The following is a 13,133-nucleotide window of genomic DNA, read 5'->3' as shown; positions in this document are numbered from 1 at the left end:
AAGGATAGACTATTCATTTGAAGAAGTCCCAAAGGTCTGCGCCAAAACACAAATTAAGACGCCTCCACATAAGTAAAACAATGTTGTTTCAGCAGCCTTGGCTATACAGTAAAGACATATCTTTGTTCGGCTGAGGGAGGAAAAGGGTTTGAGCTCTTCTGTGAAAATTAAAAAAATAATCATCAAAAGACACATTCAGACTTTAATTGATTTGCTTGTTCTGTTTTCCAACATTCACATCTTGGCTGACAGAGCAGTTATTAAAGCAACACATTTTATGGACTGCTACCATCCTGAAGCTCATCACCAACACAAGAAAAACACACAACGTATTCTAAAGCTAACAATCCTCCAGTGAAAACACACGGTGACAACTTACTTCTCTTCACTACATATCATCTTGGTAATTCTGCCTTAAAATAAGGATAAATAACTAAGGAGGCTATTCTCCCCATTCACTTCACAGCATGAAGCTGGCCTTGTTAAGGCTCTCAGACACGCTGCATAATGATCTTGTCTTCACCATGGTCCTCACTTGGATTGACTTGGCTCGAGAGTAATGAGTCAGGTCTGGTCTCCTTCCATCTGTGACTTTAAAATGGTCATTAGTGGATGCCTGCAAACCTGCAGGAACCCATTGTCCAAAGAGGACCCACATGGGCCAACCATTCTTCTGCAGTGGATAAACCAACACAAGGATTTAAGGATCATTATCCTTAGCTGCCCAACTGAGAAGTGACTGGAGAATGTGCAGAACAACCCTCTGTCATTAAGCAGAGGAGAGCAGAGGAAGTGTGAAAAGCCTATGGTACAGCAGGGATGCGGAAACTGATTCTGGACTTAATGGTGTTCAGGTAACAGAGGGCAGAAGACCCAGGAGTGGTCGTGATAATATAACATTTTCTGTCACTACAGAAATATAAAATAATCCCATTACAAAAAAAAAAAAAAATGTCACAGCATTTCAGCTGTTGGCATTCTCAGAAATGACATATATTTAGATAAGCCAGAGGCTAGTGCTAAAACTATCATCAAGAAATTACCATAAACCAAGACATCTGATTAAAGAGGCACATTTGAGCAAATTTTATGATTTGCCTCTTTCTTGCCTGCAAAGTACAGTCACATTTCACTGCTCTGATTATGCAGATCATGTTCTCTGATCAAGTATAAATACTCACAGCCACATTTTTCAAAGGCAGGAGAAAAGACTGCACTGGACTTGTCAAAAAATAAATTCGAACTGTTTACTGTCTTGTATTTATCGGTGCAGAGCAGGCACTGGTACTGGGAGGTAAATAAATTAAACCCTTTGAATGGAATCAATTAGATCTACACTCACAAATACAGAGAATCTCAATACAGACATTTGCCTTCATGCCAGGGAAGGGGGCAGACACAGCCTGCTTGAGTGGGCTCTCTAAGGAGGACAGATCAATCAGTGTTCCACATCGCTGGAGTGATGTTAAGTACAACACAACACACTGTCCAGGTGAAGGCTTTTTTTTTTTTTTTTTTTAAATAGACACACACAAAAAAAAAGGTCTTTTATTCCCACTTCTGGCACAAAGAAATTAAATCCATACAGTGCCAACTTATTTCTGGTCATGTTATACACTGGGGAGAAGAAATAATTTAGGAAATAAAGAATCGAGGAACTGGCACGGGAGCCAGTAGAAAAGATGAAAGCTTGAGTCTTAAATGTTTCTCTATTCATTTGCAAGAAAAGCCAACAGAAAATCCTCAAGGAACAGAGTCACATGTCTTAATTGTGTTAGTGTACTATAATACAACTCTGCATGTGGCTGTCTAATAAAGTCAGCGATAGTCGCAGTACACATGACTACATGTAAACAGGTAATCTCTCTGATTTTAAAGACAAAGATATCTTAGCTAATTTCCACATGATCCTGTGTGTTGAAGGGAAAAGCAAACATGAAAGAACATATGTAAACACTGCACAACCCCCCCCCCCCCCCCCCCCCAGCCAAAATGTTCTCACTTTCCCAAAATGTCCTCACTCTGTTAGTAAAATACTTTTTTTGGTCCTTACTATGTAGCAATTACAAGCACACACACACACACACACACACACACAAATAAAAGAAATGCTACAATCAACATAATCACACAGAAATTAGTCTGGATTTCATTTCATCTAGAAAGGCGATTAGGGGAGTAAAAAAAACGCATTTCCACAGATTAAGTATGATTTCCATTTATATGTAATGCTTCATTGAAGCACCCCCACCCCACATTGTGGCTAATGGGGGAAAGCTAATCTTGATAATGAGAATCAGAGCATGCACTCTCACAACTTGGGAAATGGAAACACAGGCTTTAAATCCTCCGAGTTCTTCCATTTCCAGCAGTAATACTTGCATGTGAGAAGTTGGCTTCCAGAAGGTGAAATAAATAAGAAAAAGCCCTGTGGCGTTTAATGTATACCCATGTTTTATACCTACTGTAAAAGCACTTTGTCATGAGTATACAATTGCTAGGACACAAGCAATTTTCTGCACTGCATTATCTATGAATCTCGGGCTCACTCACCAGCCTCTGAGCTTGTATGCCTCAGGGATGTCTGGGTTGATCATCAGGGTGCTGCTGAAGGATGCAGAAAGGGACCGGCCTCCAAAGTCTGAAAGCTTTGCCCCCTTAATGGCTAAAATGGGCTGTCCAGAGCCATCAAACTTTTCTGCCTACACAAAGAAACAGACATGGACAAACAACAGACAATGATTAAAACTTTGTTGTAACTTGTATTTTTCTGGATTTTCTGCATTTCTTCTTTGTTTATAAAGTTATTTGTTGGTAGTTTGTGACAGAACATTAAGAATTTATAGCCATGCTAGTGGTGCTCGGAGGTTGTACTTAGGCATAGCACCGCAAAATGCTAACATGTGCATAATGGCAATGCCAACATCCTGATAAATGGCAGGTATAATATTTGGCATGTTAGCTTTTGCTAATTAGTACTGAACACAGTGCAACAGCTAAGGCTGATGGACATGTCATTAGTTTTTAAGGTATTTGGTCATCAATCAAAGTGTTGAACAACTTGATATCTTGAGCCCGATGATGGTACTGGATTGAAAAGTTCAGGGATCATTAAAAAAAAAAATGTAACGGCAACCATGCAATAGTTAGATAGAGACAGTTCATTCAAAATCACAAACACCTCATACCCAAAGGCAAAGTTAGGCTATAAACAAAATTGTACAAAATTTGATCATGATCCATTGGTCAGATATTAAAGGCCCCGTGTGTGGGATTTAGCGGCATCTTGTGGTGAGGTTGCAGATTGCACCCAACTTAATACCCCTCCCTCACCCCTCTGTTTCCACAGGTGTAGGAGTACATACAGTGTCCTTCAGATAATGTTAAAATGGAAAAGGCCTTCTCTCGAGCCAGTGTCTGATTTGTTCATTATGGGCTACTGTAGAAACATGACGGGCTCCATGGAAGAGGACCTACTCCCTGTGTAGAGACGAAAGGCTACTTCTAAGCTAACAAAAACACAATGATTTGCAGTTACAGCTGATTATATACTAATGAAAAAACGACAAATATTATATTCCACTTCTGCCAATAGATCCCCCTAAATCCTGCACACTGGTCCTGTTCCAGTCCAAACCGAATTGGTGGCCTGCCTGACCAAAAGAGAGATTGACATTTCTATCACCTTTTAAAAACTTCTAACAAAAATAAAAGTATGAGCACATTTATTAGTCCAGTTCCAAGATTAGTATCAAATATTTTTCGTTTATTTGATATTCAGTTTCATAGTTTTTCAGTGCTATTTACTGTAATAACCTGAGGACACCAACTGGAGGAAGGGGGAGGGGGCAACAGTAGAGCCCTCGGGGACAGGGAAAATATCTCCAACACTTGCTGTTTGGGATTGCTATTGTTCTTTGTAAAATATACATCTCGTGTACTTCAGCTTGTCCCTCTGGAAAAGGGGTATCTGTCAAACAAACAAACAGGGAACACTGTGCTTCTTGTCAGGAGGAAAGAAATGGTGGCAAACTCAACACAGTCCCTCTGAGCCACAGGTAAAAACCAACTGCAGGAGCACAGTTACTTCATCCCCCCATGACAGGGAATTTAGTCAATGATTTCTGCCTCCATAAAGCACTGCAAACACTGTTAAACGGCTTTGGGTCTGAAACTGCTGAAAAGTGATCAGCAAATGTGTTCAACAACCTTTTGGATTAAAATACCTTTCTGACATAGTATCACCAAAAACTGAAGATATTAAGATTCAAACAGGTAGCATTTATTACAGACTTTTTGTACTGCAGGTGCTCATGTTGTTGTGCTCATCCCCTGAATCTGTCCCTTAGCTTTAGTTCAGCCTCAACCATTCAAGACAAAACGGCCTTGGAATCTCTTACATAAAATAAAATAAGGTTTTAAGGGGTTGACAGCTCCAGAGATTGTCTCAACCCAAAGGCAGTGATTGTGGTTATTATTAACATTTGGAAAGAAAGCGTTCTGAGAAGTTGTCCTAAGAATACAATAAGCATGTCCTTGCATTATAAGGCTGGTATTGATTTCCATTAGGCAATTAAAACGCTCCAGACACAACACAGTAGCCCCATTATGCGTTTTACTCCCCATCTAATGCCTATACTCACTTCCTCTCCCCACAGTGTGACAGTCACCACCTTCCCAGACATGTCCATCAAGTTGAGCGTTCTCTTCGACACTTCCTTGTTGGACTTTGTTGTGAGGCGGGTCAACTCTTCCACACTCTTGCAAACTCCAATCACATCTGTAATGAAAAACAAAACAGTGTTACACGTTAGGAGACACACTGTACTGTTGTGGTACCTAGATTGTGTTACATCCTGTATTTGATATTGTCTCAAAAAAAAAAAAAAAAAAAAATTACTTAACCACATATGATGTCATTTTCCTGGCAAACTGATTGTTCCCACATATACATATCATAAATATTGATTGTGGAATTTACACCCACAGGTCATTCTAGGTCCCATGGTTTCCAGCACAAATTGGCTCTTGGGAAATAAGTAATTCACTCATTTTATACAGGTCACAGGCCTGTATATCAGGCCTTTACATCCATAATGTAGGAGGAGAATCCATGAAATAGGCTTTAATTATTTCTACAAACGCACTTCATCATGCACAGTTTGTTGGCTAATGTAATCAAGCGCAATAGGTGGGGACGGACCCATTTATTTCTAAAGGTGCAAGTGTGGCACCACCAACATTGCTCATAATCTAAAAACCCCCACCCACATTGATTAAAGGGATTTTCAATGTATTCACCCGTGATGAAAAGAAAACTTGGGGTTTGTTGCTGACTGGTTTGTGGGAGAGAAATTACTCAAAGAGCAAGTACAAGCGGCAGTCTTCATTAAAAGAATTACAACAGGCTCCTTATTATTACTTCAATTTACCTGTGACAGCAGGTTCTCATTTTCTCATCGGCTCTGCCATAGGGCCAGTCAATCTGCACTACAGGCTATTACTGTCATCAGTATTATTAATACCACTTTTATCTCGCTGCTCCTATACTGTAATTACTTCAACCTCCCAGCATATCCAGCTCCACTTCCCGCTACAAACTCCATCCTCTGCTTATGATAGCTTATTACTGCAAGCTTGGGAACACCTCATTAAGAGTTGGGCTCTGAAATATTGGTTGGTTGGTTTGTGCTCGTAGTTTGATGCACTGATGGGAAACGATGTAAACGCTCCCCTATGCACTGTGCGACACAACTCCGCTCTCTGTACATTAGTTTAGGGCACAGAATACATAAGGCAGCATCAAAACAAATGTCTCATAAAATGGGTTGGGAAAACGTTGGCACAATTCAAACAGAACAAACAGCTCATATTAAACAGATCATCTCAGTACAACAATGCAGCATAGGAACAAATTGAGCCTCAAGCTCTTTCCTGAAAGGGTTTACACGACCTGATTCTGAGTAATAAACATGAGAAGGTCTGTAGTAAGGCTTGCTGGGTTTCTCAACAGAAAAACTCAAATGCTTACTGCAAATTATGCTCACATATCTGCCAATTCACCACGTAGTCTTTAAAGTGCGCTAGTAAAAAGGACAGGTATCAGAGTTCAGTGCTAACCAGCTGCTCACACCTAATATTTCATTCTGCAAGACAAGACTTTGTTTAGGAGGTGGAGCAGGTTTGGAGGAATGAAAAGGGCTCCAACTAAAAATCTTAATTAAGGCCCATTAAAAAAACTACTATCAGTCAGCTAAAGAGGCAGCAAGATGGATAGAAATGCACAGATCCAATGTTTTTATTCCTTCTCCGTATATTTAAACATGTTAGGACTGCAGGCTAGCTTAATTTTACATCTTCATCATGTCTGGCTGTTTTTAAGTCTTTTATTCAGCCAATCCCTTTGTTACATTGCACTTGGAGAATTTAAAGTTGACAGTTTTATTTTTTCAAGACACACACTAAACATCTATAAGCATCTAGAATAATTACCAATAGGCAAGAACTTATGCTGAGAGATCTGCAACCTCAAGAAAACAAAACTTGAACTGTTGGGACACTCATTTTCTAATGAAGACATCAGGCCTGAGCGAGACTTTGCACATTTTTTGCTGATTAAATTTCAGGGTTTTATTTTTGACAGTATGTCATGTATATGCAGTCAAGGCTGAAGGCTGTTCAGTACTTGAATTTCAAAGGACACTCTGGTAAGGTGAGGAAAAAAAAAAAAAATCATACGGCTGTCTGATGTGATTTAATGACACGAGTTGGGCTCAGAGACACCTGTGGAGATCATTACTTGTGCTCCTTACCAACAATGGCATCTTTGTCTCTGTTCTCCAGGTCACCAATAGAAACAAAGTCACACTGCACCATGGGAACGTCACAGCTGTCTTCACAGGGGATAACTGTGGACTCTCCGTTGAGTGTCATCTCATAGTCATTCTTCACTGATGTGTACTGCTTATTGGCGATCTTCAGGGAGCATTTGGAGATGTAGTATACCTGGGTCATACAGATGAATTAACCACGTGTTAATCAGAGATCTGGGGGAGCACTTCACCTGAATGAATGGTGCAAACAAGATACGACTTCAGACAGTTTGGGCGGGGGGGGGGGGGGGGGATCAACAAAGGCTGGCAGATGATCATAAGCCGCTTATTGTATGGGTACAGTGCAGCCAGATGACTCATTCACAGTCTCTGAGGTTTTAACTCACAAAGTACTGGCAGCTGTTGATAGAACAGGCTGCAGCCAAATCTGTCTTTAACAGCACAGTGAAAGAACGTTTTGGCAGATAATTAGGACACCATGAATCATTATCTGGAGGAACATCTCACCTTGCCAAGCTCAATTAGGTCGTAGAACTTATCTACCTCTTGGTTGAAACCAGTCACTCGTATCTCTCCCTGTCATCAAATAAAACATTGTGGTTAATATCAAAAGTAGGTCAGACAAAGTACAGGACTTCCAGGCTCTCATAGTTTATTTGCATAACATGAAAATAAACAATGGGACCACATTAACACTCACGCTCTCATCCACAATCTCCATGGAGAAGAGTTTGCCATCGCCACGAGAGTTGCTCCATGTGCGGATGGTGCTCTTGTTGGTTACACGAACACGGATGGTCCACCTGCCATGAGACAAGACTGAAGTTATTCACATCAGTGACTGGACCCAGAATTTAAACCTACAGATATGCATTCATTTATTCATTCACTAGTTTATTCACAAATGTAACCTTTTCACAATCTGCCCCCTAGTGGCCCTTTGGATGAATGGCGATGTGTAAGGACTAAATTAAACCTGAAAACCTTGCCTCCTCTGCAATAGGCTTTTCAGGGACAGTTGGATTATTCCAAATGAAATGAAAAATGAGAAAAGCACAGGTGTAGCCAAGGACGAAACACAATGGCAGCAATGGCATTCCTCAATAGAACATAGTCATTAGTAATGTTATCACTGATACCTGTGTTTGGCAATTCAACATGTCAACTGTTGAGCTGCATGTTACACTCCCAATGGCATCAGTATTGTGGATATTTTATATTAAGGAATTAAGGAATCTCGCCTTCCAAAAACTCTTCACACATTCTTTCTAGACACACACATCTGATAATGATGAATCAGACAATTTTCTGAAATGGTCAAATAAACATATTTGTTCAGGAGTCTTTTGTTTTTGAAGTTATGACCTTGATCTGTTCTGAACAGGACAGTTTAATGTTGAAACACAAAGTTTCAGTGCTCATTAGTTGACAAACTATGTAGGCAATGACTTCAATCACATCTTTCACATTTCTGTTACTTATCGTGCAACATATACACCAACACGTCAGCAATGAGAGAGTATCAGCTGATGTTTAGGCAAATTTAAAGATGTCATTTATACAGATCGTGTAAAAAAAAATATATTTCCACTGCTACTTCCGATAGAACAAAATCCAATACCACACAAACAACTAAAGCTTGCTACATAGGTTGTATCTGTGGCTATTGTATTGCATTAAATGATGAAAATTATCGTGGTCTTGCTGGCGCTTAGTAGATTGTTGCTGCACGTCTTTAATTATACATGTTAGCAATCATGTGTTGTTATTGTTTCAAAGTGTTCCACACATACAACATCTTGACATTACATTACATTTCCCACTGACTAGGAAACATACTCACTTGGACTGGTAAGGGTTGAGGCTGGCAATGGGCACAACTTTAGAGCTGCCCCCCGGAGTACTGGGCATAGCAGATGGGGCCTTCTTTCCAAAGTCTCTACTGAAACCTCTGTTCACTGTTGAAGGAATGAGGAGTGAAATAAATGATCCATGAAGAACAGTGATGGAGAGGAGTCAAGAGAGAGGCACATACATTATTCATCGGAGACGAATTACAAAAATCCAATTTCTTTGGATTGCAACTGTGATCACTGTAATTATCTCACTTCATGAGGGAAGTGTCAAAGAAAAACCTAATGACTTCAAGTGAATTTATCACCGTCGAGTCTAGCAAGAGGAAAGACTCAAACGGGAAACAAAAATCCTGTCAAACCAAGTTGCTGCAGATGTGTGATCCAGCATTTTGGTGAGAAAGATGATTCACATTTCACAGAATCGGGGCAGAGTGTGAAATGCTATAACAAACTGGAGCTGCTCTTCCCCTGGAGAGCGGTGCTGCCTGACTTTGAGATTTTCCGTTTGAACAAGCGCTGCACATTTGATTTGTGTGCGTCTCACGCGGAGGATTAGAGTTCAAAGTGTCCACTTAAGTCCTCCCACTTTGCCAACCACTGCACTTCTGGTAATTAAGCCCCCAGATCAAGCAGCACACACAGAGAAATGAACAATGACTGTGCTGATGAGGAGGGTGCTTGCCACAACCTCAATTCCCACATGGCAGATTAGAGGGATGAATACCTGCTATGACAGACACTAGAAGACAGCAAAACCCTTCTGACAGCTGGATTGCACATCTCTCCTGGTCCAAGTTATTTGCTATGCTGTGATCCACTGCTTATCTTTGACATGAGCAACTGCCAGTGTTTCAAATATTAATCTGGTTGTTATATATACTGTCGAGGTAGCATGTGTTGCTGTGTATTTGTTAGTTTGTGCGCATCCAAAAAAAAAAAAAAAAAAAAAGGTAAACAATGATCAACATGCACAGGCAGAGACAGCTCAAAATCAACACAGGCTCATAAGTTGTTTAAATTTATGATGCCAAGCATTCACATGAAAAGGGCATGCGCTGAAGAACTGTGAGGGTCAATAATGCTGAGAAAAAAATAAAACTCTTGAGAAAGCTAAAAATGAACAGGTTTTTTTCTACAGGGCTGTCAATATGACTTGTGTCCTGTAAATCTGAGGGTTACCAAAATAATAGAGCAGTAGAGAAATGCTGCCATCTGGTGGTTTCTTTTATTAACTTTTTCAACATTGTGTTTTTCCACAAAAATGTGTTTTCTGAACATTTTCACCCATTTTAATTCATGTTCAAGAGTTAAAATAAGAACTTGCACTCACCCTCAATTCTATTCTGTGGCTGCAGTGGAGGGCGGCTTTCAGGGACTGGAGCTGACTGTGGGCCTTTAGTGTGACCTACAAGAAAGATTTGACAGTGGTATTGGCCTGCAGTGACACTACAACCCAATTAGATGTAGATCTAAATATCAATATCACCTCATAAACATATTCTCTGGGCACTATGCCAAGATAAACATGAATTATTCTGCAAGTAGAAAACATTATTATTAAGTCTGCTTTGAAGCCTTACCCTCAGTGTAAGGAGTAGGGTCGCCTATTTTCCCAGCAACATCTTCAGCAGGCTTGATGACATCAATTTCCAGAATGATTACCACCCGTCTGTAACGAGTCATTTCTATTACCAACAGTTTTTTTTTCTCTCCTTCCGTTCAGCTGTGAGAAAGGCTTTTCAAGGTTACAGTAAAATGAAATGTGTCTATTGTATACACAATCTTTGACACTTAAGTCTCTCCAGTCTAGTCTGTAAAAGTACAGAAATGTACAGACGAAACACATACCGTCCATCCTTCAGTGCGTTGGTCACATGCCTCTTCAGAATACAGATGCAGTTGGGGGCCAGTCTGTTGTCCTCTGCCATGGTGTTCAGCTGAGTGGAGAGCATGAAGGCTGCAGAGGTACAGAGAGATGAGGAGAGAATCAGGCAGGGGACCAACCAGCTTCATTCAACTAAGGCTACGTCCACACTACCACGTTTTCGTTTTAAAACACATCTCTTGTCCTACGTTTACTCCTCCCCTCCACACTACTGCAGAGCTTTCAAGCCCCGAAAACAGAGAGTTTTGGAAATGCTGCTGACCCCATTTTAGTTTGAAAACTCTGAGTTGGCGTTAATGTCTGGATGGGCAAAGGTGGAGACCTTTGGAAACAATGACGTAGTCACACCTGACTGGGTCTTAGCAGCCTCGACAACGAGTGGTGAAAGCAACATGAATAACAGATTACAAGCATTACTGACCTTGTGGTCTTTGCTAGCAGCTGTTGTGCAGTGAAATTCTGCATGTTCATGCTACAACTGTCTTTGCTTTCCTTGTTTATGGTGTTTTTTGCAACTAATCATCTGAGTACAACTCAGAATAGACAATCTGCTCCCTGTTTACACTGGCTCAAGCATGCCCAGTGCACATGAATGGTTACGTATGTATGCGTTTGCAGGTGTGATAGTATGGACGCAGATTGTTTCTGATATGGAACTAAAATGTTCACCCGGACAGAGATCATTTTCATTTTAAATTGAAAATGTAGAATTTTGGACGTAGTTTAAAGGGCTCTTGAGAATAACCACTCCTATAAACAGCCATCATCTTTTACCCCACAATGCCCATCCTACATTCAGCGTTGAATAAAAAAGTACAGAAAAATGTTTACCGACTGTCTGAATTTTGGCAATTGAGTAAATAGTGGCTATTAAATCATACAATTAAATCTTTTTCAAACACTTACATTATGCTTGTATGTTATTGTCTGCTGTCGATCCAAACTTTCTCTTCTGTATTTGTGTGACAGATTTGTGTGTAAACATAAAGATGTACTATTTTGAATCATCTAGAGTGGATGGGAGAACTTGGTCAGAGAACACATAAGACACTCTACTATATACACAAAAATAAACTTACAGGACATAGTGTGCCGTCCATCACTCATCATCACGCGAAAGCGAGGTGGACCGTTTCCCCCATCAATCTTGCGAATGTTCTGAAGGTGATATATATGTGACACTATTAAATATGTTTAAAGAACAATGTTTGTCTGATCGTGTTATTCTGCATCATATGATCGCGTTCCTTTAGTTATATTTGGTGTATGGTCTGAAAAAAAAAAAAAGGTATTAACTGCATTACTACTTTCTTTTATAAATAAAAATCTATACAAGTTCAGCTTCCCACACAGTGAACAGCATAATGTGTTGAATATGTGCTTTGTGGGATCCACCCTTAAATCAACTGCTCACTGCTACATATTGTAGTATTTTGAATTAAAGGCTTTATATCACGACCTGAAATGTATCTTTAGAAAGCTGCAGCACCCTGAAGAAAACAAGTAATCCATCTTTGTTTTGCTGCATGCCTCTAAAATCTAATTCAAACAATTCAATGATGTGTGCATGCTTGAGTCTTCATCGTTACAGGAAAGGTTTATGTCGCTTGGCCAGCAGTGGTGTAACCAAGTGGCTAAACGCTGAAGAAAGACAAGTGTGATGCTGTTTCTTTTCCCTTTGTTCACGACTTACCACCAACTGAAGCACTGCGTCGTTACCACCGCTGCCATTTGACAGAGCCTGTAAACACACATCGTTGGTTTGTTGTCAACTCTGATATTTTGCATAATGGTTTTCCTGTTAACACTTCGAAAACCACCCTTTCACCCCAAAGGCTCAATTAAACTTCGGGTCTAAGGGTTAGTTTTGTCTTTACATTACAGAAAATGACAGAAATGGCTGCTAGCTACAGACTGTACTACAAAAGTGCACCAAACCATCTTTAATCTTTGTTTTTCGTTTTTGGAAATATCACGTTTTAGCTCATTAGTTGTACAGCAGATAAACGTTACCTCTATGGCACCCTCTGAGAGCTTCGTCATGTCTGTGAGCAGATGATTCAGCCACAAAAGGACAAATGTACTGAAATGTTGTGCTGACTCCGCGCTCCTCGCAGCAACAGCTCTCTGTGAATCGTGTCAGTGGCGCCAACAGCTTGGACAAACGCGCCAAGCGTCGTTTGTGCTGCTCCGGTTTCCGTTTCCGTTCACAGATCTGGCGTCAGTTTGCAGTCTGTCAGCACCGTGGGTCTAATACTCTGGTCAAACCTGTAAAACTGACCAGAGACCAGCTACACGAAAGTCAGCGCCAAACATAGCGTGACGTCAGGGAAATACTACGGTGCGTTCAATGCCACAGGGAAAAAAATCTCCCACTCCACTTGGACTCGTTTTGAAAGCTGTAAACAATACCCTGGATGGTCATATTCTTTTAATCAATCTATTATTATCTAAAGGTTATGATGTAGTGGATGCTTTTCAATGTAGCCATCGCACTAATATACACCTAATGACCATTCACAGACTTTTTCTTTATCACAAAACTGTGATTTTATGTCA

The 13,133-nt window shown here is 40.3% G+C and overlaps 1 protein-coding gene across 1 annotated transcript in view; it reads right to left on the bottom strand.

Annotated features, from left to right (window-relative positions):
• The window catches only part of rpa1 (replication protein A1), a 31,347-nt gene extending 18,601 nt beyond the window's left edge, over nucleotides 1-12,746 (bottom strand). The window contains exons 1-12 of the mRNA XM_071497391.1: nucleotides 12,588-12,746; nucleotides 12,268-12,315; nucleotides 11,654-11,732; nucleotides 10,538-10,646; nucleotides 10,270-10,358; nucleotides 10,020-10,094; nucleotides 8,677-8,791; nucleotides 7,534-7,636; nucleotides 7,341-7,409; nucleotides 6,813-7,005; nucleotides 4,644-4,780; nucleotides 2,554-2,702 (exon numbers count right to left, since the gene is read on the bottom strand). Coding sequence (XP_071353492.1) covers nucleotides 2,554-2,702; nucleotides 4,644-4,780; nucleotides 6,813-7,005; nucleotides 7,341-7,409; nucleotides 7,534-7,636; nucleotides 8,677-8,791; nucleotides 10,020-10,094; nucleotides 10,270-10,358; nucleotides 10,538-10,646; nucleotides 11,654-11,732; nucleotides 12,268-12,315; nucleotides 12,588-12,617 — 1,196 coding nt within the window. The 5' untranslated portion in view covers nucleotides 12,618-12,746. The remainder of the gene's footprint in view (nucleotides 1-2,553; nucleotides 2,703-4,643; nucleotides 4,781-6,812; nucleotides 7,006-7,340; nucleotides 7,410-7,533; nucleotides 7,637-8,676; nucleotides 8,792-10,019; nucleotides 10,095-10,269; nucleotides 10,359-10,537; nucleotides 10,647-11,653; nucleotides 11,733-12,267; nucleotides 12,316-12,587) is intronic.
• Between the last annotated feature and the right edge of the window lie 387 nt (nucleotides 12,747-13,133).

This window comes from Trachinotus anak, unplaced genomic scaffold (assembly GCF_046630095.1).
Source record: "Trachinotus anak isolate AG129_WGS33_773 ecotype Australia unplaced genomic scaffold, CSIRO_AGI_Tana_v1 ptg000014l, whole genome shotgun sequence".
NCBI lineage: Eukaryota > Metazoa > Chordata > Actinopteri > Carangiformes > Carangidae > Trachinotus > Trachinotus anak.
This window is presented reverse-complemented; position numbering and strand designations above follow the sequence as displayed.